The sequence below is a fragment of the Sphaeramia orbicularis genome, chromosome 10 (genome assembly GCF_902148855.1).
Source record: "Sphaeramia orbicularis chromosome 10, fSphaOr1.1, whole genome shotgun sequence".
Lineage (NCBI taxonomy): Eukaryota > Metazoa > Chordata > Actinopteri > Kurtiformes > Apogonidae > Sphaeramia > Sphaeramia orbicularis.
Window position 1 is genome coordinate 23,738,131 of NC_043966.1, and position 22,745 is coordinate 23,760,875.

Consider the following 22,745-nt stretch of genomic DNA (forward strand, 5'->3'; position numbering starts at 1 on the left):
TGGCTTTTGTGGTTGGTTGTGGTAAAGCCGTCTTGGTTAGTGTAAAAGTACTGCTGGGTTTTAAGTGGGTTTTAACATGCATATACCCATACATCCTAACTCAGAAGTTACCCTATAGTCTCACTCCAAACAGTTCTGTCAAAGATTATTTAATGAGAACAAGCTGTACATATACATATGGACAAATTGACATGGTATACGTAAGACCACAAAACCAAGTAGCCTCTTTTCCTGTGTCCTCTTTGTCAGTTTAGTACTTGTTTACTTTATGTGGTTAGAGAAAACAGTTTTTGGCAAGAACCTAGTGTCTTTTTGCCAGGAGCTCGTCAAAAACTATTTTTATACCACAAAGATCTCTTGAAAAGCTATTAAAAAGGAATGGAAAGCAATAACAGACAGTGAGAGACAAACTAGGCCCTAAAATATCTCCATGGCTCTGTTGGAAAAACAAAAAGGAAAGCATGCGACTTGTGAGTTAGTGGAGCAAATCCAGTGAAGGAAAATGTGTACTGAAGGTTTATACTGATGACAGTGGAAAAACAACTGAAATAGCAGCAGAGTTTGAGGTCTTCATTGAAAAAGCAGAGGATTTTTCCAAGTCAAAGCCTTAAAAGTGACTGCCAGACATGACTGACAGATCGTTATTAGGCTCATTATTGGAGTAATACACAGACATAGTTTGGGGGAACCACAGATGATTTGCGATCCAGCCTTTCAAAATGTTGTTTTTCACTCACCCACCATGAGCGTATGTTTGTGTGGTTACAAAGAGTGTGTTTTTAACGTCTAATAATTAGGTCACTTTCTGACTAATTGCCCCCATGCTCTGAGTATCAAAAACAGGCACATACCATAACTGGCTTAAACTGTGCCACATCCAACAGACTCATCATGGGTAATACAACCAACCTCGTTCACACACACAACAAATAAGCACACCCATGGGTCAATGACCTAGTGTGTGGGTAGAGTAGGAATCTCTGAGACATAAAAACAATTTCTTCTCTGTGCTGCTGAGCTCATGCACTAAGCATGCAGCCACATGGCAGAGATGCCATTCAAACAACAAGGCAAATGGAGTCGTAACAGAGCCTGTATAGACGGGAAACACAAACATGTTCTGTTCTCCTCACAACAGACAATAACAAACCATTGTTTGATCTCTGTAGCCTCAATCTGAATGGCACTGTTTCCCTCTACGTGCACAGTTTGTGCCAACATTTCAGACATCTACAGTGTTGCCTTCCTCTGGTCTTTCTTATCAGAGGATTCTGTGTCATGTTATGATGACCACTCACCTGAACTGCTAGGAGGCCGTCAGCATCAGGAAGAATACGATAAGTGTGAACATGTCGTTGAAACCTTTGGACACAAATATAACTCTGTTAGTTCTGACAATGTCAAAAACACACGTCAGCAAATGTAACATTGAAAAGGGAAAATGCTTGGACTTAGCGTTTTAAAATTTGGACCAGATGTCTTAGAGTTATTAAAAACACTATAACCTTTATATCTGAGTCATCAGTTGTTCAGAACACTAGTGACGTGGCTTTAGGTCTTTAATATACGAATGACACTTAGCTCATTAGCAGAGTTAGTTGTCATCAGCAGGTATAAGATAAACACTAGATTATGTTCATCTAGTTACTTAAAATGAACACAGGGGAAGCCTGAAAGTAGGATGAGAGAATGCACATTCAGAGAATTTCAGAAGTCCAAGAGGGAATGAGACGCACGGTGAAGAACGAAGGGGAAACAGGGAGTGCGAGCTGCCGGGCTCAGCTTTCAGGAATGTATCTGGCTCAGGCTGATGAGCAGTCAGCGTAGTGCGGTCACTGGTGCTCCCACCCTCTTTCAGGGGCCCCAGGGAAGAAATAGGGGTAAGAGGGGAAACAGGGAGTCCAGAGCCAGGGTTTAACTGGCTGAAATGGACTGTTTTCTGACAGGACTGTCTGACTAGTCTGGAGGGGGTGCATGTGTGAAGGTGGCTCAGTCCTTTAAACCATAGCTCTTCCAATGCTGCCGGTTGGCAGATGAGCATGAAACTGATGGATATGACAGGGGGAGTGAAGCTGTTAAATCATTTTGGAAATGGGACATTCTGCAGAAATGTTAAGTTTATGAATAGTTTCCAATCCTATAGGCCAAAAGCTGAAAAATTCAAAAGAGACAGATCTGCTTAACTCTTTCTTTCAACACTATGGAGCATTTACATTGATTGCATTTGTTAACATATTAAAGAGGCACAAAAATAAAATTGAGCATATGCTGAAGATGAACCAAATAGCTATGATACAAATGATTTTCTGGAAAGTGTACTCACATTCATTTTGTTGCAAATAGGACTAATTTGTTACATTCTATTAAATTACTATACACTGACAAATATTGAAACAGATTACATGTATTCATGCAGAACATAAATCATATTGTACATCCCTTATATTGACTAAATGTAGGTTATGTGTGTGTGTGTGTGTGTGTGTGTGTGTGTGTGTTATACTCACAGCAGGCACAAAGCATAGGCCCCTGGCACAGACTCACTGTCTCTCACTAAGTAGCTGCCATCCCTCCCTGCCCGTGCCAGTAAGTCCTCTGCATGCACACGGCTGATGTCACGATGATACCATGCTGCTGTAGCCATGGCAATCAATGTTTAGAAATGATATAGTAATACAAATAATCCACATGAGGTGAGGAACTTCATGTAACACACACACTTGCACGTTTACTGTCAAACTCGCTCATCAGTCTGTCATTGCAGTGCATTAAGTTATCGTCTTTAATGCTTAGAACTTTCCCATGATCCTTTAGTCCACGTTCCTAGCGTCAAACAGACAATAACACTTTGCCTGTATCAGCTACTACTTCCTGGGTCTCTGCTGGTTCCTTCTGGGTCAAGCATCTTGTACTGGAGGAAGAATAAGTAAATCCAGCTGATTATGATGTTTGTCCACTGTAACATCAGCCCCCTCTGCAGCAGAATCCACCTTTCTGTTAATATCCTTGCGTGGAGCCCTGTTTCAGTTTTTAGTTGCAAGCTGCTGAACCCAGGTGGGTGTGTTGCTTCAACAAACACGGACCATCATAGCTGTGCGAGGGAGGGAGAGAGAAGGAGGTAGAGGGAAAGTAGCGAGAGGTAAAGCAGAGGCTGAATGAAGCAGCCACCCCTGAGGCAATGACGGTGCCTCTAGCTTAAACCACAAACACAAGCCCTCCTCTGGTCCCAAAACAAAAGCCCCACATGCAAACAACAGGAAAAGAAGAACCAAGAATGGCAAAACAAACAAATCAAACCACATACATAGCGCCCACACACTCACATAAGCACACAGCAGAGACAGAAACATACCAGATGGAACTCAGTCAGCACTAAAACCAGACAGGCATGCAACAGAAACCAGACTAATTCAAATGATTTCCCAGCTCTGTTGCCATATAAGGGAATAGGAACACCCTCCAAAAAGTTCAGCTGATGACTGCAGTTGTCTTTGCTTCTTCCAGGCCCAGATTCCATTTAGAGTGTGTCTGGTTGGATGTGGGTTACTCCGGGGGTCTCACTTTCATGCTGAATGTTTGTGTGCTGGCGTGTGTGTCTTGTCAAAAGAGTCCCGTGCGTCCACATTGGCGTAATCTCCAGCGGTTCTACAGAGTGCTGTCAGAGCAGAGGGAGGGTGCAGAGAGGCAGAGGACAACCCTGTTGGAGAGCGGGGCAGACAAAGGAAGTGACTCGACATTCCAGATGGCGGACATAGCCAGGAGAATTCTTGCAAGGGGCTCAACTTTGCCACCAGTGTGTGAAACAGCAGACTGCTTCCTTTCTCTGTCTCTCCCACCTCCCGTCCCTTTTCTTCCTTCCTTCCTCAGCCCCTGCCTTTCTCATATTCCCCAACAGAAAACACAGCTTCCCACTCACAGGTAACTGTTTGTCACATCAGTTTCTTTCCCTACTGTCTTATTGCCTTTATCTTTACATGGCAGGTATAGTATATTTACACTCTCTAAACCTCCCTTCCTTCCTCAGCTCTTTTTCTTTTGTCACCCTCCCTAGACCTCCCTTCCTCCCTCCTTGCTCAATTCTCCCCTTTCAGCAAAAAAAAAAAAAGCTGAACTCCCCATATGGTTACGATCATCCCTCACTTTCTTATTTTTGCCCTCCTAAAAACATCGCCCATTATTCCTCCCTCCTACTTCCCTCCTTCTCCATTAACTGCAACATATAACTCAGTGGGAAGCTGTTTGGTTCCATATTTGCTGCTCTGCCTCTCGCGACTCAGCAGAAATCAGCCGACCACCAACCGCAACCTCCATAAAACAAATACACACAAGACCATCCCTATCTGGTGACGTATCAACTTAACCCTCAATCTGTAATCACTTCCTTTCCTATTTCCTAGGAGCTCTCAACAGCACAAATAAACAATATAATCTCAGATCAATCATTATTTTGTTCCAGATAACACCAACAAGCAGAATTGTACAGACCCTTTAGAGCTGTGTTTTCCAAACTTTTTTTTTTATCAGAGGCCCCACTTTTTAACAATAATAAATATAATAATAAGTGTTAATTTTTGTGCATACATATACATTTTTGACCACTTTGCCTGCTATTTTTTACTGCACCATAATATCCTGAATACTCTTGATAAGCCACTTATTTTAAGTTCAGTCAGTTAAGTGTAATATAACAAACCTTTAAATCATGTATTGAAAATATATAATATCTAAATACTATTTTATTTGTTATGTTGTTTCTGTTAATGTATTCCTTCTGTTGTTTTATCTTTGCTGTTTCAGTGCATTTTGTCTTGTTGTAAATGTTTATGATTTTCTATTTTTATATTGTATAGCATAGTATTTTATTTTGTAAAGCACCTTGTAACTGGTTTTGAAAGGTACTATAGAAATTAATATTCATATACAGTACATGCGTAATACTCTTTACAAATGAGATCAAATAAAACAAAGTGTAAGTATATTTATGTATGTTTAATGTTTATTTTTCTTGTCATTACAACAAAAAAGACAGATATACACAAACCTAAATGAGGTCAAAACCAGAGATCAATAACTGGTATTTGATGGACATTCACAATAAAACATGAAAATCCTGATGTCAAATTTTAGGTGAACTCCAGCACAAAACCACTGTGAAATGCCCTTAAGATGCTTGTCAAATAAAGTATGATTCAATAATATCCCATTCATATTTATTGTCACTTTCCATTGGGGGACTATAACTAATAAGTACCACTAAATAAATAAATGTCCTTTTCTCCTTTCAGTGTTGATAGGTTTTTAATTGTGATGTGTAACCAAGACTACAGAGAGGAAGCTGCGAGAGCCAAAGTAGTGTTTTTAAGAACTGTATTTATTTTATCCAACCTGGATTTTGACTCTACTCATAGTAATATTCTTGCGGTCTTGGCTAGGACACAAAAGATCGCAAAAGATATGATTAATCTCAATGAGTCATTTTTTCCTGGTTAAATAAGGGTTGGACAAAAAAAAAACATATAAATAAACTTTAGAAATACCAAGATCTGATAGATAACCTGAGCCTATCCTGAGTAATACACATAGTTAATGTAACAATAACTTTCAGTATCAAAAACATGCTTCTTGTTGGATGTTTTTGATTGAAATGAACATCTTTTTCCAAGCCAGTCCTCTGGAACAGATGCTTTAGTACAGAGCTGGACTAATAACCTTTTATGATTTGTTTTGGTTTGGGGTTTTTTGTTTGATATCAGACCATGAGAATCAATATAGTATTGTTCTGAGATTTTCTTTTATCACATTTAACCAGAAAGGAGTGGACTTCATCCTCTGTCTTCGCTCTGTCTTCACCACATGCTCTCATTATGTAAGTACTGGACTGGAAAGGATACAGAGATAGCAACATGTGCTCAGTTTCTCAGAACTCCCTGCTGAGTTTCACCTACCATGTCGGCTGTCAGATGAGCTTTTAGATTCAATTAGCTTTTTATCTGTTTATTCAGTCTCTCCTTGATTGTATTTCCTGGTACAGTACCTCAATGGAAATATTATTTATAATATATTTTAGTCAGGCAATAACATGGGCTTTAATTATGTAATATAGGAAATTAATTACAACATAATATTAATACTATTAATAAAAGTAATCAAAAGAGGAAGACCTTTTCTGCAGGCCTAGACTATATTCCAACACAGAACAAACAGAACACCTTTTGTCAATGATTATTGAATTAAACTTCACATAAAGTGTACAAGTGTACAGTCACCCAGAAACATGATCAAAAATAGAACGTTGTTGTCATGCTCTTGTTGTGAATAATCATGTGCTCATAACCACTGACAGCAGCAGCAATCCCGACAGCCCAGTACTCATTGGTCCATCATCTAATAAAGTTGGTTACCATTAGCAACCCATACTGCCTCACTGCCATAATTTAGCAACATACTGAAGACGTGGTGGTAAGAAGTGGTAACACTGTGATGCTGTGAAACAGTAGGATATGTTTACTACCCATCTATATTTAAAGTGCCTGCCTTAAAATGGTACAAGCTTAACTGTAAGGGGCTTATGTATTCGTATGTAACATCTAACAGACAAAACTAAAAAGAAAGCCTAAGATAGAACGAGTCAATCTTGAGTAGAGACCAGAAAATAAGATTAGCTTAGTTTTCTTTTTTAGCATCTTTATCCTGGGTTGCATATAGTTGTACACAAAAAGGCAATTCTGTGTAAGTTATGTAAGGAAAAGGCAGAGCTGCATGACTGAAATACAAAAGCATGCTTTTAGAGACAAAAAGTCTTTTAAAAACGTACACATTTACTGCTCAGAGCTGAACTACAGTTTGTTACGATAATTAGATGAGTGTGTGTACTAATGTTCACTGACGTTCACACACCATTAGTGTGTCATTTAATTCATCATCAAGTAATTAAAGTCACATGGTGTATACATACTTGTTTACCTTGACCCAGATGTTTCACTCAGCCAGTCTGTAGCATGGTCTAAAATAAAGGAAAAAAATCTAGAAAATGTATTTATTTCCTGCACCAAGGAGGTTCTGTAGTCACAACCATTTGTTTGCAACATTTGTCTTAACACCAGGAGATTTCTCAAGCTGATCCACTGACAGGGGCAGAGGTTGGAACTGTTTTTCCTCTTTTTAACACCACAGAGCCCCACGCAAACTGAAAACTTGGAATTTTACTTCAGAAAAAAATATGTAGCCAACTAACAAATCAGAATTACCTATCAGGTAAACTAACCAGTGCTACCAAATAGTGAAAAGGTGGATGGCTTAATGTTTGATTTATTTTTTGTGGTATAATAATATTGTGAAACAACAGAAATAGTGAACTTTTGGACTTGGTGGAGGCCTGTGCTTTTTGACTGCCCCTCCAGTTTACAGAATATTTCATGTTTTTAAAGCTTTAAATGATGTGCTCAGTATTAAAGTTTTTTTAATAAGATAAACTAAAATGTCACTGTTGTATTTCGGAAAAAAAAAACAAAAACATAATGCTGCTCCAAAACATCAACACTTTCCAACAATGACTGACTTCATCTAGCAGGAATACCATGTTTAACAAAAAAATTCTTACTCTTCATAATGTTACAGTTACACTGGAAGTTGTATGTAGTGTATTAATGGGGAATAATCAGGAGGATACTTTTAATGAACTAAAGCTCAACTTTGTGTTTGTCTAAATACTTCAGGATTATGATCTGTCTATGTAAGGTACTGCCTGCACATCTTTAAATAGATCACAACCTCTGTCACATATGACAGAGGTCAACACTGGCAAACACATGTCCAATTAATTATCCGTGACTGTCAAGGTGTGACATTCTTCGATAACACCCCGTCATCCACCTCTCTAATTAATCAATCCATTAGACCTGACTGAAGAAGTGACAAAATCCGCCACCAGGACATTAAACCGATTTACTTCAGCCGGTGGGTGAGGTGGCTGAACCCTCAAACACAAGCAGCCCAGTTGACGTAAAGGCCAAAAATGAAATGCATATTTTGCAAGAAATCAAAGCCTATTCATTTAGGTAGTGGACTATTAAAGCCAAACTTCCCAGAGTTTATTTTCGTGTTCATTTTTTCTACCTTAACTTAAAATGCATACAAACATCAATTACAGATTAGTCTTACTAGTTTCTGAATGCTATGTGAAGCACAATATATATGAATAGGGCACTTAGATCTCTGTAAAACTGCCTTGAGAACAGCTTATAAAAGGCTTGGTAGAGGAGCCATCTGTCGTCCTTGCAACCACAACAACCAAATCCAACTAATGCCACTATACTCCAGTTTAAGCTATAAGAAAGGAAGTCCTTGAGCATTCATGTTGTCATTTCACCAGACAATATTTTAACGTTAGCAAAACTCTGATCACAGTGCAAAAAAACCCCAAAAAACAACTACCGTATTTACTACAGTATCTAATTATTGAGTTAAAAATAAGTTTGCATAATTACACCACAACAATCTTCATAGAAAGCGCCAATAATTTAAGGAAAGTTAATTAAAGTTCAATTAATCCTTTACAAGAAACAATACACAGCCTGATCATTACACTCTCAAAATAGGCCCTTACCTTCCCTATTTACACCTTCAGTCTTTGGGTTACAAACTATTTATACTATCCATATTATTTTTACACAGGCTGTGGCCCAAAACAGTAGCATTCTAATGGATTAATGAGATTGTTCCAAAAAAGCCTTCTAAAATAGGCACTATTAGCTGATGGGAGGACTAGGGTGGGAGTTCAGGGTATAAAGGCAGTGACTGTAACTCACACTGTCAACAGTGAAGGATAACAGAAGAAGACATCAGAGAAGACTATTTGCCTGAACAGCACACACAGTAAGTCTTCTATTCTCTTTAATGATTTGTTGCACATTCAGTCAAAATAGTAATTAGTCATTGCATAAAAGAGCATCTGCATTTCTGCAAGATTTGTCAATTTTGTCACTTTATGGGAACACATACATCAAGCTGTTTCCCTTGAATGAATGTTTATCTTAAACAGTAATATTTAACATTATATCTACTTTAAAGAATCTTTTCATTATTGCTAGACTGTGAAATAAGAATGGTACTCCATAAAGTTTTTTATAATCAATGGTTATGATTTATTAATGAATACCATCATTAGAGCTTATCACTGAAACAAATACTGACATTTAATATGAAGTGACAAGTGCTCACAGTATTTACACATTCAGTAGTCTTTCTTTTTAACAACTCAGCCATTTAACTCTCTTTTTTTTTTCTTTGCAGGCTTAACAGTCAAGATGTCCAAGTAAGTACACTGGCTCTTTCATCATATTTATTACTAACATAGATTAGAGATTTAGATTAAATGTAGTCATTTACATTTAATGAAGTGATTTATGTACTGCATACTTCTTAACACTGCTTTAACATTAACAGTAATTACTCTATTTGTAAATCATTCCTGCATGATCTTGCACAGTATGCTTTTATAATTTAAAGTACCAGTTTGATAGCTATATTGTGTTTAATTGTAGCATTTTTCACTGAATGCTTTTGGCCAGCGCAGGAATCAAAGTGATAATTCCTTCAGTGAAGTGGCTCAGATTAACAGTTCACAATCTTTGCTGGAGTGTGTAAAGTCTCTGTCAATCCTATCACTGCAAACTCTTCCAGACAATGGATTATACCGATTAGCATGGATTGCGTGATGCGATTTTTGAGGAGTAGATGCCAAGTAATTTTGGCACTCTCCCTTTGCAAATACCACTGAGGATTACTTATTTGTTAAAGCCTGCATGCATGGAGTAAAGGGGGTTAGCCTTACAAGATTATGTAACAGTGTGAATTTTAGATAACCTACTTAAGACTGTAGACGCTGTTTCCAAATTTAGTTCTACTCATCATTCTTACTGTCAGCTCTGTGTATACGATGGAGATTTTTAAAGTGTTTCTCCAGTTTTTAGCGACTGTACAACCCTTACTTAATTCAGTACAGTTAACATGACAGTTTAGCATTTCAATTACTGCCAGTACAATTTGTTTTGTGTTACTTATTATCATTGTTTGACTTACCACATCCCAGTTATGTCATATGCCCAGATTAGACACTCCTCTCCATAGTTAGCACTAATCCATGCTCACTGGACTGTAGTGGGAGCTTGGATGGGGGTTTATCCTATAATTGAAAATAACACCTAAAATTAGTGACAGATTAACAACCCCATGACCTGAGAGCAGTTCACAGCTGATACAGAAATAGAGTTGTTAATGAATAGAAGTTCAATAAGACAAAAAGACAGGAATTCATACTTGGGGACTTAACATCCCGATTCACCCTCTGTTTTTTCCTCTTTTTCTCTTTCCAGGGTTTTCAAGAAGACCAGCGGCAACGGACATGTAAGTGGCCTCTGTAATATAGTCATTATAGGGTACCCCTTGGGCAGGGAGGAGTGAAATTTGTATGTTGCTCTTCCAGCTCCCAGAAATAACTCTGAAACTCTTGTAACCTTGGCGTGCAATAACTTTTTCCTCTGTTTTTCTCCCTTTCTCTCAGATTGCCCTGTACTTGGGGAAGAGAGACTTTGTGGACCATATTGATTCAGTGGATGTTGTTGGTGAGTGGCACAAGTTGTTCTGAATCCTTACACTGCCAAAAGGAAATCTGTGCCTGTATGAAACCTAATACTGTCTCACCTGATTTGCAGAGGGGGTCGTGAAAGTGGACCCATCTGGTCTTAATGGCAGAAAAGGTACATTTATCTAATTCAGTGCCTCATTTTACTCTTATATAACCATGCACTTATGCAACACTTAGGTGCAACACACACAAAACTATATCATTTTGTTTCCCATCTGTCTGTCTAGTGTTTGCATACCTTGCTTGTGCCTTCCGCTATGGAAGTGAGGACCTGGATGTGATTGGGCTGTCCTTCAGGAGAGACATCTGGATTGAGCGTGTTCAGGTTTACCCACCAAAAGATGGGAACTCCACTAAATCACCAATGCTAGAATCCCTCCTCAAGAAAGTTGGAGATCAAGGACATCCCTTCTCCTTCCAGGTGTGTAGAGTATCTTAAACTTTATGATAACACATCAAATTACTACCGTCTTTATGTCCTCTGTTATATATTCTATATAACATTGCTCTGCTGTTTCTTCTTGTTACAGATGCCAACAAACCTCCCGTGCTCAGTTGCCTTGCAGCCTGGCCCTAATGATGCTGGAAAGGTACTAGTATCCAGTATAATCGTTATTTTTCTCCCTTCTGTACATGACTTTGAAATGTTCTGAAAAACTCATATATTTGGGTGTTGTTCTGTTCCAGGCTTGTGGTGTGGACTTTGAGGTTAAAGCATATATTGCCAACGAACCTGACAGTGCAGATGAAGTCATTGAGAAAAAGTATGTATTGAATACATATGGTCAAAACCCATTGTTAAGCCAGTGTTATGTTGCATACCTCAGAAATAACTCCATTCTCTTTTTACCTGGTCTTAGGGACACCTGCCGCCTGGTGATTCGCAAAATCCAGTTTGCTCCAGCAAACAACAAAGCTGGACCCAAGGCTGACATCTCCAAGCAGTTCATGATGTCTGACAAACCTGTCCATCTGGAGGCATCCCTTGAAAAAGAGGTACAATGAGGTCTACAAATTATCATCTTTGACATTATATTCAATCATTATCATGCGGAAGTAACCATAAATCTATTTTATTCTTTTTAGATTTATTACCACGGTGATCCAATCACTGTCAAAGTAAAAGTCAACAATGAAACCAGCAAGGTTGTGAAGAAAATTAAAGTTTCAGGTAAGAATTATGCGTAAAGAAGAAAGATTGATGAGAGCCTGCATGAACTAACACAATAAAACACCAAAACAAAGACAGAAAACGAAAATAAATTATGATTATCTCCTCTTTTTTTTTTTTTCAGTCGATCAGTTCACAAATGTTGCACTGTATTGCTCTGACACATATGTCAAGACAGTCTGCGGAGAGGAGTTTGGGTAAGGCTTTTACTGTGCTCACTTCAGTTTGCATTCACTTCATTTAGGAAGAACAAAGTAAATATCTGAAAATCCTACGCAATAAATATCGTAATTTAAGTTTAACATACATGAATAATTGCATTCTGCATTATGGAATTGTGCATTATATAAACACCATTCACATGGCTCTACTGATTCATGTAAGGTATGTTTTACTGTCATACACAGGGAGACCATAAACGCCAATGGAAAACTTGAGAAGTCCTTTTCATTAACCCCCCTGCTGTCCAACAACAAAGAGAAGCGTGGCCTTGCTGTAGACGGACGGCTCAAAGATGAGGACACCCACCTTGCGTCCACTACCCTGTAAGCCACTTTAAAGTCTCTCACCAAAGGTCTTCCAGTGAGCCTGTAACAGATGTGATCCTCTTATTGAGTGGTGGTGATATAATTACATTTTGTCAACTACTTGCTGTGTCGTGACCAAATCCTCAAGCTATAAAAGCTGACCTATTCCTGTATTCTCACAGGAGTCAGGGAGATAAGGAGATGCAGGGGATCATTGTCTCCTACAAAGTCAAGGTCAATCTGATGGTGTCAAGCGGAGGGTAAGAATTAAGTTAACTGAAAATGCTCACGAAATGTCTTTTACACGTTGTGTTGAACTTTAAATTAAGACTTTTTATGTTTATTTCTCTTACTACAGCCTCCTGGGTGGCCTAACATCAAGGTAAACATTTCTTCTGTAATTAGGACTCATTAACAAAAGAAATAATACTTATTTAGTTTGTATATATTCTAATGATATGTTTTATTTTCTATTTTCAGTGATGTCACTGTGGAGCTCCCTCTGACTCTGATGTCTCCAAAGCCTGCAGGTTAGAGCAGTACTTTATATAATAACACCATATAAATCTGTCTCATTATCAAATACTATTGTATTAATTTTATGTAACTAATTTTGTCATGTCTTCTCCTTCTCTCCACTGAATGTATGTCATTTCTCCATGCTGAGCAGAAGTGTAAGTATCACATACTTTATGAAACACATTTATCTGCTCATAGTGCTGATGCTTGTGACTTGTTGCTGATATTTTCTCCTCTGTGTTTGTGAATGTGATGAATTACAGCAAATTGGATTAAAGGCCTGTTAGTTCAGGTGAGATCACCTTTATGTCTTATTGTACACACTTCTTCAGGGGCCACAATACAAGTCACTTCTTGGAAGTATTATTAGTAAACTCAGATTATGTAAGATGTTGTTAATAACAAAAACAAACATCTTTCAACAATGATTTTCTCTCTCTTGTCTTTTAATAGTCAAATATTTGAACCCAAAAAAAAAAAAAGATTTCCGAAAAAAAGAACTTTGATATGATGGCCCTTGAATAAGTGACCTGTTGTTAGTAGTTGCTTAATATCTAAGCTAAATAAATTGTAATACTTGCATAAAACCCACAATGTGCCTATATAGTTATAAAAAGTGCTAGAATGCCTTATGAATAAATTACTTGCAGTAAATAGCTCTGTATTATTGTGCTGTAATATTATACTCACAGAAGCCTTTATTTCTCAATCTCATCACAGATCCGATATCACACTTGATGCCACTGAAGGATGAGAAAACCAGTCAAGGAAAATCATCTCCAACAATGAAGTCAGAACGAAAGTAACTCAACATCAAGCAAAGGAATTCGACATGAAACATCAAGCGTCACTGAATTACTACAAAGTTATTTTACACACATATATATACATACATATATATATATATATATATATATATATATATATATATATGTATATATGTATGTATGTATGTATGTATGTATAAGAGCTCCATTACAGGAAAGTCTGAACTTTATGTGGCATTGCTTGCCATTGCCATTTGAGCATTAAATGAAGTAAACCTTGTAGATTCTACTTTTTTTTTTTTTTTTTTGAACGGGAATTGTCTCATAGCATAGGGTGTGCACTTCTTTTCATGTGCTATGAATATCAGTGTTAAAGACTTTAATTTATTACATGTTATTTATTATTTTATTTATTAGTCATAAGATGACTGATGGTGCACTTCAGAGATAATTATTCCCAAAACACTCTGTACTGTGTCAATCTTATGGACAAGAGGATGAAATAAAAACCTTGTCTTCCCAGTTACTCTGTTATCTATTTTTATTTTGCTCAGTATGAATGAAAAAATGGTGTATATTCTTTCTTCTAGCCTCATGTCACTTAAAGGATAAATAAGTGCAACCGGGTGACCGTTTTCAACATATGAACAAACCATGGCAATTTCTGTTGTCTTCCAAATGTGGCCTCATGGCTGCGCTATTTCACTGTGTGTTTAAGAAAACAATAGTGCTGGCTAGTCCGGGATAAAGATACAGTACTTGCTCCTCTCCGGTCTAGACATCACATCATTAGCAAAGTGAACTAGCCACTTAGCTGTTTATTTCTTGACAAAATGTCAACTACGACTGGCGGCGGAGAGTTTGGCAACCCTCTTCGAAAGTTCAAGCTCGTTTTCCTGGGCGAACAAAGTGGTAAGTGACAGACGATGAGATTGAATGTAGTGTTTATGAATCGGATGCAAGCACTACTATGAAGTGGCTAGCCTGTGCTAATTAGCTCATCCGGCTAACTTGCAGTTAGTTCGCAGAGTGATGTTACCCATTGAACATCATCTTTCAGCGCAAACACAAAGATACATATACATATTTCAATGTCAACAGTGGGTCCAAGAGAGAAAAAATGAGCAAGTATGATGAAACCTGCGATTTTTCTCACTCGTGATGATGTCATTGCATAGCCAGCTAACGACAAAGCTAACCCAACACCGTCCTCCTCATCTTTATGACAGATGCAAAGTGTACTGTAGTGTTCTAGACAATTTAAGCTTGTGTTTGGTTGATTCACTGCAATTTCAATCAATGGAAAATGGTCGTTGTCCTGTCCATGAGTATAAGACGCATCAACATCACATAATCGTAACTGTATGTACGCTAACCGTAGCTTGTCAACTAGCTAACATTAGCAGACAACCTCTATAATACTGAAACACTAGCATTACCATTTAGTCGTTCCCATGTTTACTATCCAGTTCTACCATAAATGTGATTTTGTTATGCGTGTGGTTTACTATAAGAAAGCATATTTATATATATACATACGCGTATCTGTACTTGCTACTTTAGCTGTGCTGAAACTCACTAGCTGCTAGCTGTTAGCTGCTAGCTTCCTGCGGCAGCACCTTGGAGAGCCACGTCGGCCGGTTGGTCCACACCAGTCGGCCTTTTCCCCGACGATTTAACGCGAGTTTTCGGGGACGGGCACTGACATTATGAACACGGGACTGTATAATAGAGGTGCTTTTCCCCTTTTACATTGACAGTATCACACCACGAAGCAGTTTGGCGAAGTCAGGCCATTACAATTTTGTAAAATTTGTGGCTCCACCCATATTGCCAGCTCAGCGTGTGGGTTCAGCAGTCCATATTGCATCAAGGATAGTAGCAATTCATTGTACTCACGGTGTGATGTCACTGAATCATTATTTAACACAGACATACGAGTTTATATAATGAGTTACGCTTGTAATAGTGAGTGCTTGATGTTGTAGATGATGACCTTTATGATCAAATGTTGTGTTTGTCTGTACAGTTGGGAAGACCTCACTCATCACCAGGTTTATGTATGACAGTTTTGACAACACTTATCAGGTAAAAGACTAAAAACATAGGATACGAGTATGCTAATACATAAACAATAAATGAATACATGATCTGTTTTTGTGTTTGTTTTGTGCATACTGACAGTGCATGGCATAAGGGAAAACCTAAATAGAACAGATGTGTCATCACTTTATTCATTTCACCTGTATTGTCCAGGCTATTAATATCCATAATGTGGAAAAAGGTCCTAGAGAATATAACACTAAAATGTCCACAGATATATTTGTCATGCATTGTCAGTCAGTGTGGTGAATTATATTTCAATGATTTTTTTTACAGGCAACAATTGGAATTGACTTTTTGTCAAAAACCATGTACCTAGAAGATCGCACGGTAAGCCTTGCACATTTTGATCCTTTTATCATTTCTGTTGACCTAGTATTAAAACTATTAGAAATGCTTAAAGCATCCATCAGCTTTTAATGTTATAGGCATCATGTATTTCCCTTTCACCATTTCACATTGTGTTTTTCACTTTATTTTTTTAATCATGAGTTTTGTCAGATATGTGATTATGCTTTTAGTCCCCATCATTATTTCAAGGTTTTGTTTTCCTTTCATCCCCTGGCTGGTTCATGACATGTCCCCCTATCCCTACATTCATTTCACGGCTGGCCACAGATTCGGCTGCAGCTCTGGGATACAGCCGGACAGGAGCGTTTCCGCAGCCTCATCCCCAGTTACATCCGCGACTCAGCCGCTGCTGTGGTGGTTTATGACATAGCCAGTAGGTATCATGGCCCTACCTCAACTCCTTGTCCTTCATGTAATATAATGAAGGGCAAAAAGAAAGAGCATTTATCAATCAGGCAACACCACTGGACAGCATCAGTTACCATCAGCTTTTAATATATTGTAAAGCACGTCTTCAGCAGTGTCTGAAAGAGTCTGTTCTACTTAACCCCTGTTACGTAAAAGCCTAATGAAAGAAATAAATAAAAAATATCTCAAGATGTCACCTCATGGGCTGGGATTCTCAGCTCATATTGTGACGATTCAGCAGGGCTTTCTTTTATGTTTCTTATTTGCATAACGCTGGTCATTCCTGACCCTGCATCATCTCAGTGATTCCTCATCATTCCGCTATAAAAGGCCATTTTCATCTCTGTTGCTTGGCTTGCAGTTCCTTTGTGTCTTTTCTATTTTCCACTTTCTTGTTCTGCCTTCCCTCTCTTTATCTCTACCTTCTTGTTCTTTTTGTGTCCTCCATCCAATCTTCAGGTCCGGCTCCAGCTCTGGGACACTGCCGGACAGGAGCGTTTCCGTAGCCTAATTCCCAGCTACATCCGTGACTCTACCATTGCTGTGGTTGTTTATGACATCACCAGTGAGTCAGGGCTGTACTCTAATGTTGCTGTAGGGCTCTAGAGAAATTTTAAGGACGCTATTCAGTGTAGTTTCTTCTTTAACATCTAATAACTTTCAGAACTTCTCTTAACTATATTTTTCTTCTTCAAGCTTTTCTAAATACTTTTCTAACACGATTGTTGTTTGTTCTATCACTGACATCAGACACTTTACTGAAGTTACACCTGCTTGGGCATAGTTGTAAATGTAGTCATAGTACAGAACAGGGGTCAGCAACCCTGGTCCTTGAGAGCCACTATCCTGCATGTTTTAGATGTTTCCCTCTTCCAGCACACCTGATGGTCGTTACCAGGCTTCTGCAGAGCTTGATGATAGGCTTATCATTTGAATCAGGTGTGTTGGAAGAGTGATACATCTAAAACATGCAGGATAGTGGCTCTCTAGGACCAGGGTTGCTGACCCCTGGTATAGAATGTGTTTGGCCATTTGGAGCTACATGTTGCAGTTTGAAATAGTAATGCCATGTCTTTTTATTTCCAGATCTTAATTCATTCCAGCAAACCTCAAAGTGGATCGATGATGTGAGAACAGAGAGAGGAAGTGATGTCATTATCATGCTTGTTGGAAACAAAACAGACTTGGCAGATAAGAGGTACATGGTTGTGTGAAATGTGTGTATGATTGTATCTTATTCAGATAAAAGTTGGGTTAGAAAAAAAAGGTAGTAATATGTGCATAATCTGTGCCTACGCCTGGAATCCCACTTTTCCTCCCTTCAGTGCATCTCATCTACGTTGACTTTTGTCATCCCTTAGTATTTTACATATTTCAGCGTTTTTATTAGTGACTTAAGTACTTTAAGTTGTGTAATTTTTAATTTCTTATTATTTTATCATATTTCTGTTTTGCCTTTTCTTAGCTTTACTTTTTTGTTTCCTTCCTGATCTGTTCTCTCCATGTCATCTTGGATTTGGATTTTTTTTTTTATTATTTGTTTTTTGCTTGTTTTTGTATGTATTTCCGTCAACTCCATGCCACCACACATCCCTCCCCTTCCTTTCCTGGGACCATGGCAGGCAAGTTTCTGTTGAGGCGGCAGAGAGGAAAGCTCGTGAGCTCAATGTGATGTACATAGAGACCAGTGCCAAGGCTGGCTATAACGTCAAACAGGTTGGTGTCCGGCAAACAGCAGGCGCATACTGACAAATGGCCTTAAAGTTTACAGCGACAGTCACAATGACCTTCAAGTCAGAGAAACCCAGCTGTGGAACATCTGGAATATACAACTCTGCCATGTACTTATTTGATGGTTCATAGAGTAGGTGTTTGATTGAAGGACTGATCTCTGAAGTCATTTTCCTGCTGCTTCATCTTTACCCAGCACAGCAGCTACTCTCCCTTTGTCTTCCTCTCTGTCTGTCTGTGTTGTAACAAAACTAACCTCTCTCTTCTCACCCAAAAAATATTAAATGTTGAGCTCTATTTGTTTTTCTCTCCATCTCTTCCCTCTCCTTTTGGCCTGTCCTCTTTGCGATGTTTCTTTCCATATCTGTCTGTTCGTCCATCTCCCCCCTCTGCTTCTACCTGAGCAGACAGATCACCACGGAGGAGGGCGAGCAGAGAGCTAAGGAACTGAATGTCATGTTCATTGAAACCAGCGCAAAGACTGGCTACAATGTCAAACAGGTAGAGATTATGCTCTCTCAGGATAGTTGAGCTCATTCAGCCTTCAGAGCTTACAAATCACACTTCATTCCTTTCACCCCCCCTCCCCTCCCCTTTTTTTCTTGGCTCATCATGATCTGCTGTAGTAGTTTCAGTACATATGTGTTGTGTTTTCCCCCACAGGCTTTGCTTGTGGAAGTTTCAGTATTGATTTCATTGTTCTGCACAGGTTTACTACTAAGTTTATTTATCCTCAAGTATTTTTTTCATCTGATTCACTCAACCTTCTGCATTTTTTTAAAAATGTTTTGTGTGAATGTAAAAGATTTGCTTTGTGGAGGAGCATGGCAATCTTCACTTTTCGCTGTTTTTTTCAAGCAGTTACAAATCACATATTGTTTCAATGCCTTAACTGCTTTTTGTGTTTGCCTGTTGTTTAAACACATCTCTTTTTCTGTTTGCCAGTGTGAAACTAAGGGTGGGTGATAAGAAGTGCATGGCAATGATGTCATTTCATGTTTGCTTTTAATTTATTCTGCAACAAATCACTGAGCAGAGTTATGCAAATAAGGTATATACAGGGTATTACACATGCTATAGTGTGTATTATGTGATACTATAGTTAGATGGATAGAATCACATTATATGCACTCGTGGCTAACTTTTTTTAAGATATGCCATTGATTCCACTGTGGGGAAATTGCAGTGTTAACAGCAGCAAAGTACAGAAAACAAAGTGCAGAAGAATGTTCTGTACATGCATATATATTTATATATTTTATCATTTACATAATTAATATTTTGTAGATTGAATTGCTAATAAATTAATTGTATCATAGTATTATATTTTTAGCAGGTTGCATTTAGCATGTCACATGATCTATATCACCCACCCGCATTCTTTTAACACTTTTCATGTGTTCAAGCGTTTAATGGTTCCTTGTTTTCTAGCTGTTTCGTCGTGTTGCAGCTGCACTGCCTGGCATGGATAGCACACCAGAGAAAAGCAAAGAGGACAGTATCCTTCTAAAAAAGTAGCATCAAGAATTACATTGTGGGGTTTTTTTGTGTAATGTTAAAAAATGTAATTAGCAGGAGGCAGGTTATTTGTAATTGATAGAGCAGAAGAGAGGAGACTGTTGGCAGATAGCGCTGGAGAAACTGAAGTCAAAACTGCAAATTCATTCAGCAATGTTGCTTAACCAATTCCTTTCAGTGATCGACATCAAACTGGAGAAACAGCCAGAGATGACTGTCACCGAGAGCAGCTGCTCATGCTAGTACACCTCGCCCCACCCAGCCTGTCTCCTCCCCACCAACAGCTTGTCTCTCAGTGGCCACTCTCTCCACCCTTGGCACACTGCCTTTGGGATGGACCTGTCTTTTCCCTTTTCAACTCAGTGACTTTTCAGAGTAACCGTGTGGATGTGCATTACTGTATTGAAACAGATTATCTGGAAAAAATGGTTCAAACGTAAACATTTAAAACAAGGAATAAGTTAAATGATATGTTCAGATTTTCATCCAGTTGCATGGCATTATATAGGATTGCAGACTGACATAGCTAACCGCTCATGAGTTATTGCACAGTTCAGAATCTTAGTGCTGTTACTCTTGTCATTGTTGTAAAGTAAAACTGCTTGGGATTATTTAAAAGACTGCAAGGTTGAGTTTTCAGCCCATGATGTTTTAATTTTTTAAGAGCAATTCTGTCTCTCAGATAACTTATTACTTCTTGACTTGTCTTATCTTATTTTGAGGAAGTAAAGATAGGCTTCATAATTGCAAACTGTTGTATAACCATATTAGGCTCAACCGAACCCTTTCCATGACATTTATTTGCGCAACGCATTTTAGGCATGTACTGCCAAATTCAACAAATTAACCCAAATGTAAGACCTCATTTCCAACAGTGCTGCAGAAGGGATATGTAACCGAGTATTTAAAAGAAACTGATATTGAATATATTACAGGGAAGCCATCCCACATTCCTACAAATGGCAACTAACCTGAGATTATGTTTGCATTTAAAGTACAGCAACTGTCTTTCCAATAATGTTAAATGAGCTGCACGCGTACTAACACGTCTGAGGAGGAGTTTTCATTTATTAGATTTCCCATAACGTGCGGAATACAAAATTCAGTGTTTAGTTTTCCACACTGATGGACAATTGTCACTTCGGTCGCGATGATGCCCCCTGCCAACTCATTGATTATTTGTTGTGTTGATTACACTATTGTAAGAACATGCAGCATGCTCACCATGCAGGATTTATATGGATAAGAACACAGATGCCTTGCTTGTTTGTTCACCAATGTTGTGCACTGAATCAAGCCACAATATTGTAAAATATAGGAGAAGCCTGCTGACTGGTTCATGGCTTCACTAGTTGTTTTGTAGAGCTGGTAGATAGAAGTCTGTCCTCAGATACAGCTAACGCTTACTAACACCCTTGCTGTAAAAAGTGCAGAGAAGTTAGTTGCAGTATTCCTTGCTGTATTGCTATTGCCTGTGTAGGACTGTTGGTTTTATGTGTTTATTTATTTTGTAACTTGGACATACAAATAACATTGTACGCTTGACCAAAAGTACAGAAGCCGACACGCATGTTAAAAGTTTTATTTTATTTATTGTCAGCGTGTCTGCTGGGAGGCAACATTTTAAGCCTGATGATGTTTTTTTTTTCCTTGACACACTGCTAGAAAGGATTTCTGGTAGTGTGTGTAGTCAGTGGCTTGGTTTACAGTCACAGGTAAAGGCTGCACTGTCTCCAAGACACAAAGTATGACACAAACAACTAACTAGCCATAGCACAACAAAAGACACTGGTCATTTGCTGTAGCTTGTTTTGAAATGTCGACATATAAATGGATTTAAAATTTAGTAAGTATGTGGTTACATCAAACAACCATTTTAACATGAGCAGCTCTTCTATTACTTGTCACTGACTAAATACTCAGCTTTGTGCTATTCTGAATTGTGTCTGTCCATTTGAAATATGCTGTCTACTCGTGTTTAGCAACGTTTGTGTGAATAATGTACTATTACTATCTGATGTATAAAAAGGAGAGTTAATGAATCACAAGTGTAGGCCTATCACATGGAATAAAATAAAGATATTTCACCAACATGTAAATCTGCTGTCCTTTTCTTTATGAAGTAGCACTGTAAGGAAATTAGAATAGAATGCCTTTATTTTCACTATACACGTACAATGAGATTTAAAAAGCAGCACCTTTCAGTGCAAACATGCATAGAATTAAAAAATGATAGATTTCAATAATAAATGTGTGTACACTGAGATAAAATAGTTAAATTTATACAGTACTATGTATTAAAAATTTCGCAGTATTGTGGTCAGAATGATATTGCACATAAAGTAGTAAATACTGATTGCACAGTAGGTGGTTGAGAGGAGGTCGGGGGGGCGGGGGGGGGGGACTGGGAAGTCAGTGCATGTGTTTATTCATTACAGATTACAACTGATTTATAGGCATAATTCTAATGACTAAATTTACATTTGATTACTGGATGTGTTTACAGTGGCATGCAATAACTAAACAGTGTAATGATAAGGTGTGTTAGTTTTTGGCCCTGATCTTGTATCAATGCTGTGTAAAGTTTTCATCACATCCCAAAGATTTTCACTGGGGTCCAGGTCTAGACTCTATGGTGGCCGATCCATATGTGAAAATGATGCCCACTGTTCCATGAAACACTCTAACAGTCTGAATCAATCCATGAATGTGTTCATGGAAGAGAAATGTCACTGATGTTAAAATCTAGTCATTCAGTTTATTCAGGTTCAACCAAGCTCATTTATTGGACACTTAACGTTGCTGAACCTAGACCGGACCACCTGAATCAAACCCAGGTCAAAACACTGCCCCCACAGGCTTGTATTGTAGGCTCAAAGCATGATGGGAAATCACTTCATCAGCCTCTTTTCTCTCATCATCACTCTGGAACAGGGTCGATCTGGACTCATCACACCACATGACCTTTTCCATTGAAACACAGTCCAGTCTTTATGCTTCTATCA

At 38.4% G+C, this 22,745-nt stretch overlaps 3 protein-coding genes across 9 annotated transcripts in view; 2 read left to right on the forward strand and 1 right to left on the reverse strand.

Moving 5' to 3' along the window:
* Positions 1–10,331, reverse strand: part of inppl1b (inositol polyphosphate phosphatase-like 1b) — a 27,126-nt gene extending 16,795 nt beyond the window's left edge. The window contains exons 1-4 of one of the 2 annotated variants that reach the window (XM_030146356.1): positions 10,081–10,160; positions 6,941–7,003; positions 2,508–3,697; positions 1,299–1,362 (exon numbers count right to left, since the gene is read on the reverse strand). In XM_030146356.1, coding sequence (XP_030002216.1) covers positions 1,299–1,362; positions 2,508–2,644 — 201 coding nt within the window. In that variant the 5' untranslated portion in view covers positions 2,645–3,697; positions 6,941–7,003; positions 10,081–10,160. Of the gene's footprint in view, positions 1–1,298; positions 1,363–2,507; positions 3,698–6,940; positions 7,004–10,080 lie in introns of both variants that reach the window. The other variant, XM_030146355.1, reaches the window with a different exon arrangement.
* arr3b (arrestin 3b, retinal (X-arrestin)) lies at positions 8,766–13,702 on the forward strand. 2 transcript variants are annotated; one of them, XM_030146358.1, is made up of 18 exons: positions 8,766–8,874; positions 9,292–9,313; positions 10,374–10,404; positions 10,562–10,622; positions 10,713–10,757; positions 10,873–11,066; positions 11,176–11,235; positions 11,333–11,409; positions 11,506–11,641; positions 11,732–11,816; positions 11,941–12,013; positions 12,224–12,361; positions 12,526–12,603; positions 12,702–12,725; positions 12,824–12,873; positions 13,014–13,017; positions 13,126–13,154; positions 13,583–13,691. In XM_030146358.1, exons 2-17 carry the CDS (start codon positions 9,306–9,308, stop codon positions 13,136–13,138), a joined length of 1,077 nt encoding a protein of 358 aa, XP_030002218.1. In that variant the 5' UTR covers positions 8,766–8,874; positions 9,292–9,305; the 3' UTR covers positions 13,139–13,154; positions 13,583–13,691. The 2 variants fall into 2 exon arrangements, with proteins under 2 accessions (XP_030002218.1, XP_030002217.1); XM_030146357.1 differs by lacking the exon at positions 13,126–13,154 and having other exon boundaries at positions 13,583–13,702.
* Positions 13,703–14,353: 651 nt separating this feature from the next.
* On the forward strand, positions 14,354–21,836 carry rab41 (RAB41, member RAS oncogene family). 5 transcript variants are annotated; one of them, XR_003936532.1, is made up of 9 exons: positions 14,357–14,541; positions 15,659–15,717; positions 16,009–16,062; positions 16,951–17,056; positions 17,578–17,689; positions 18,114–18,207; positions 18,630–18,723; positions 19,654–19,720; positions 19,919–19,973. XR_003936532.1 is itself a non-coding variant. In XM_030146365.1 (8 exons), exons 1-8 carry the CDS (start codon positions 14,463–14,465, stop codon positions 19,981–19,983), a joined length of 636 nt encoding a protein of 211 aa, XP_030002225.1. In that variant the 5' UTR covers positions 14,354–14,462; the 3' UTR covers positions 19,984–21,836. The 5 variants fall into 5 exon arrangements, 4 of the variants coding, with proteins under 4 accessions (XP_030002225.1, XP_030002224.1, XP_030002223.1 ...); XM_030146365.1 differs by lacking the exons at positions 16,951–17,056; positions 18,630–18,723 and adding an exon at positions 16,351–16,456 and having other exon boundaries at positions 14,354–14,541; positions 19,919–21,836; XM_030146364.1 differs by lacking the exons at positions 16,951–17,056; positions 18,114–18,207 and adding an exon at positions 16,351–16,456 and having other exon boundaries at positions 14,356–14,541; positions 19,919–21,836.
* The last annotated feature ends 909 nt before the right edge of the window (positions 21,837–22,745 follow it).

What these genes read in the sequence shown, in the direction of transcription:
- arr3b (XM_030146357.1), top strand. An exon ending in GACATCCCTTCTCCTTCCAG is followed by an intron (nt 11,067 to 11,175) that starts GTGTGTAGAGTA and finishes TTCTTGTTACAG; the next exon opens with ATGCCAACAAACCTCCCGTG. An exon ending in GTCTGCGGAGAGGAGTTTGG is followed by an intron (nt 12,014 to 12,223) that starts GTAAGGCTTTTA and finishes TGTCATACACAG; the next exon opens with GGAGACCATAAACGCCAATG.
- rab41 (XM_030146365.1), top strand. Translation starts at nt 14,463, where the DNA reads ATGTCAACTACGACTGGCGGCGGAGAGTTTGGCAACCCTCTTCGAAAG. An exon ending in TTTCCTGGGCGAACAAAGTG is followed by an intron (nt 14,542 to 15,658) that starts GTAAGTGACAGA and finishes TTGTCTGTACAG; the next exon opens with TTGGGAAGACCTCACTCATC. An exon ending in GGTGGTTTATGACATAGCCA is followed by an intron (nt 16,457 to 17,577) that starts GTAGGTATCATG and finishes TTTTATTTCCAG; the next exon opens with ATCTTAATTCATTCCAGCAA.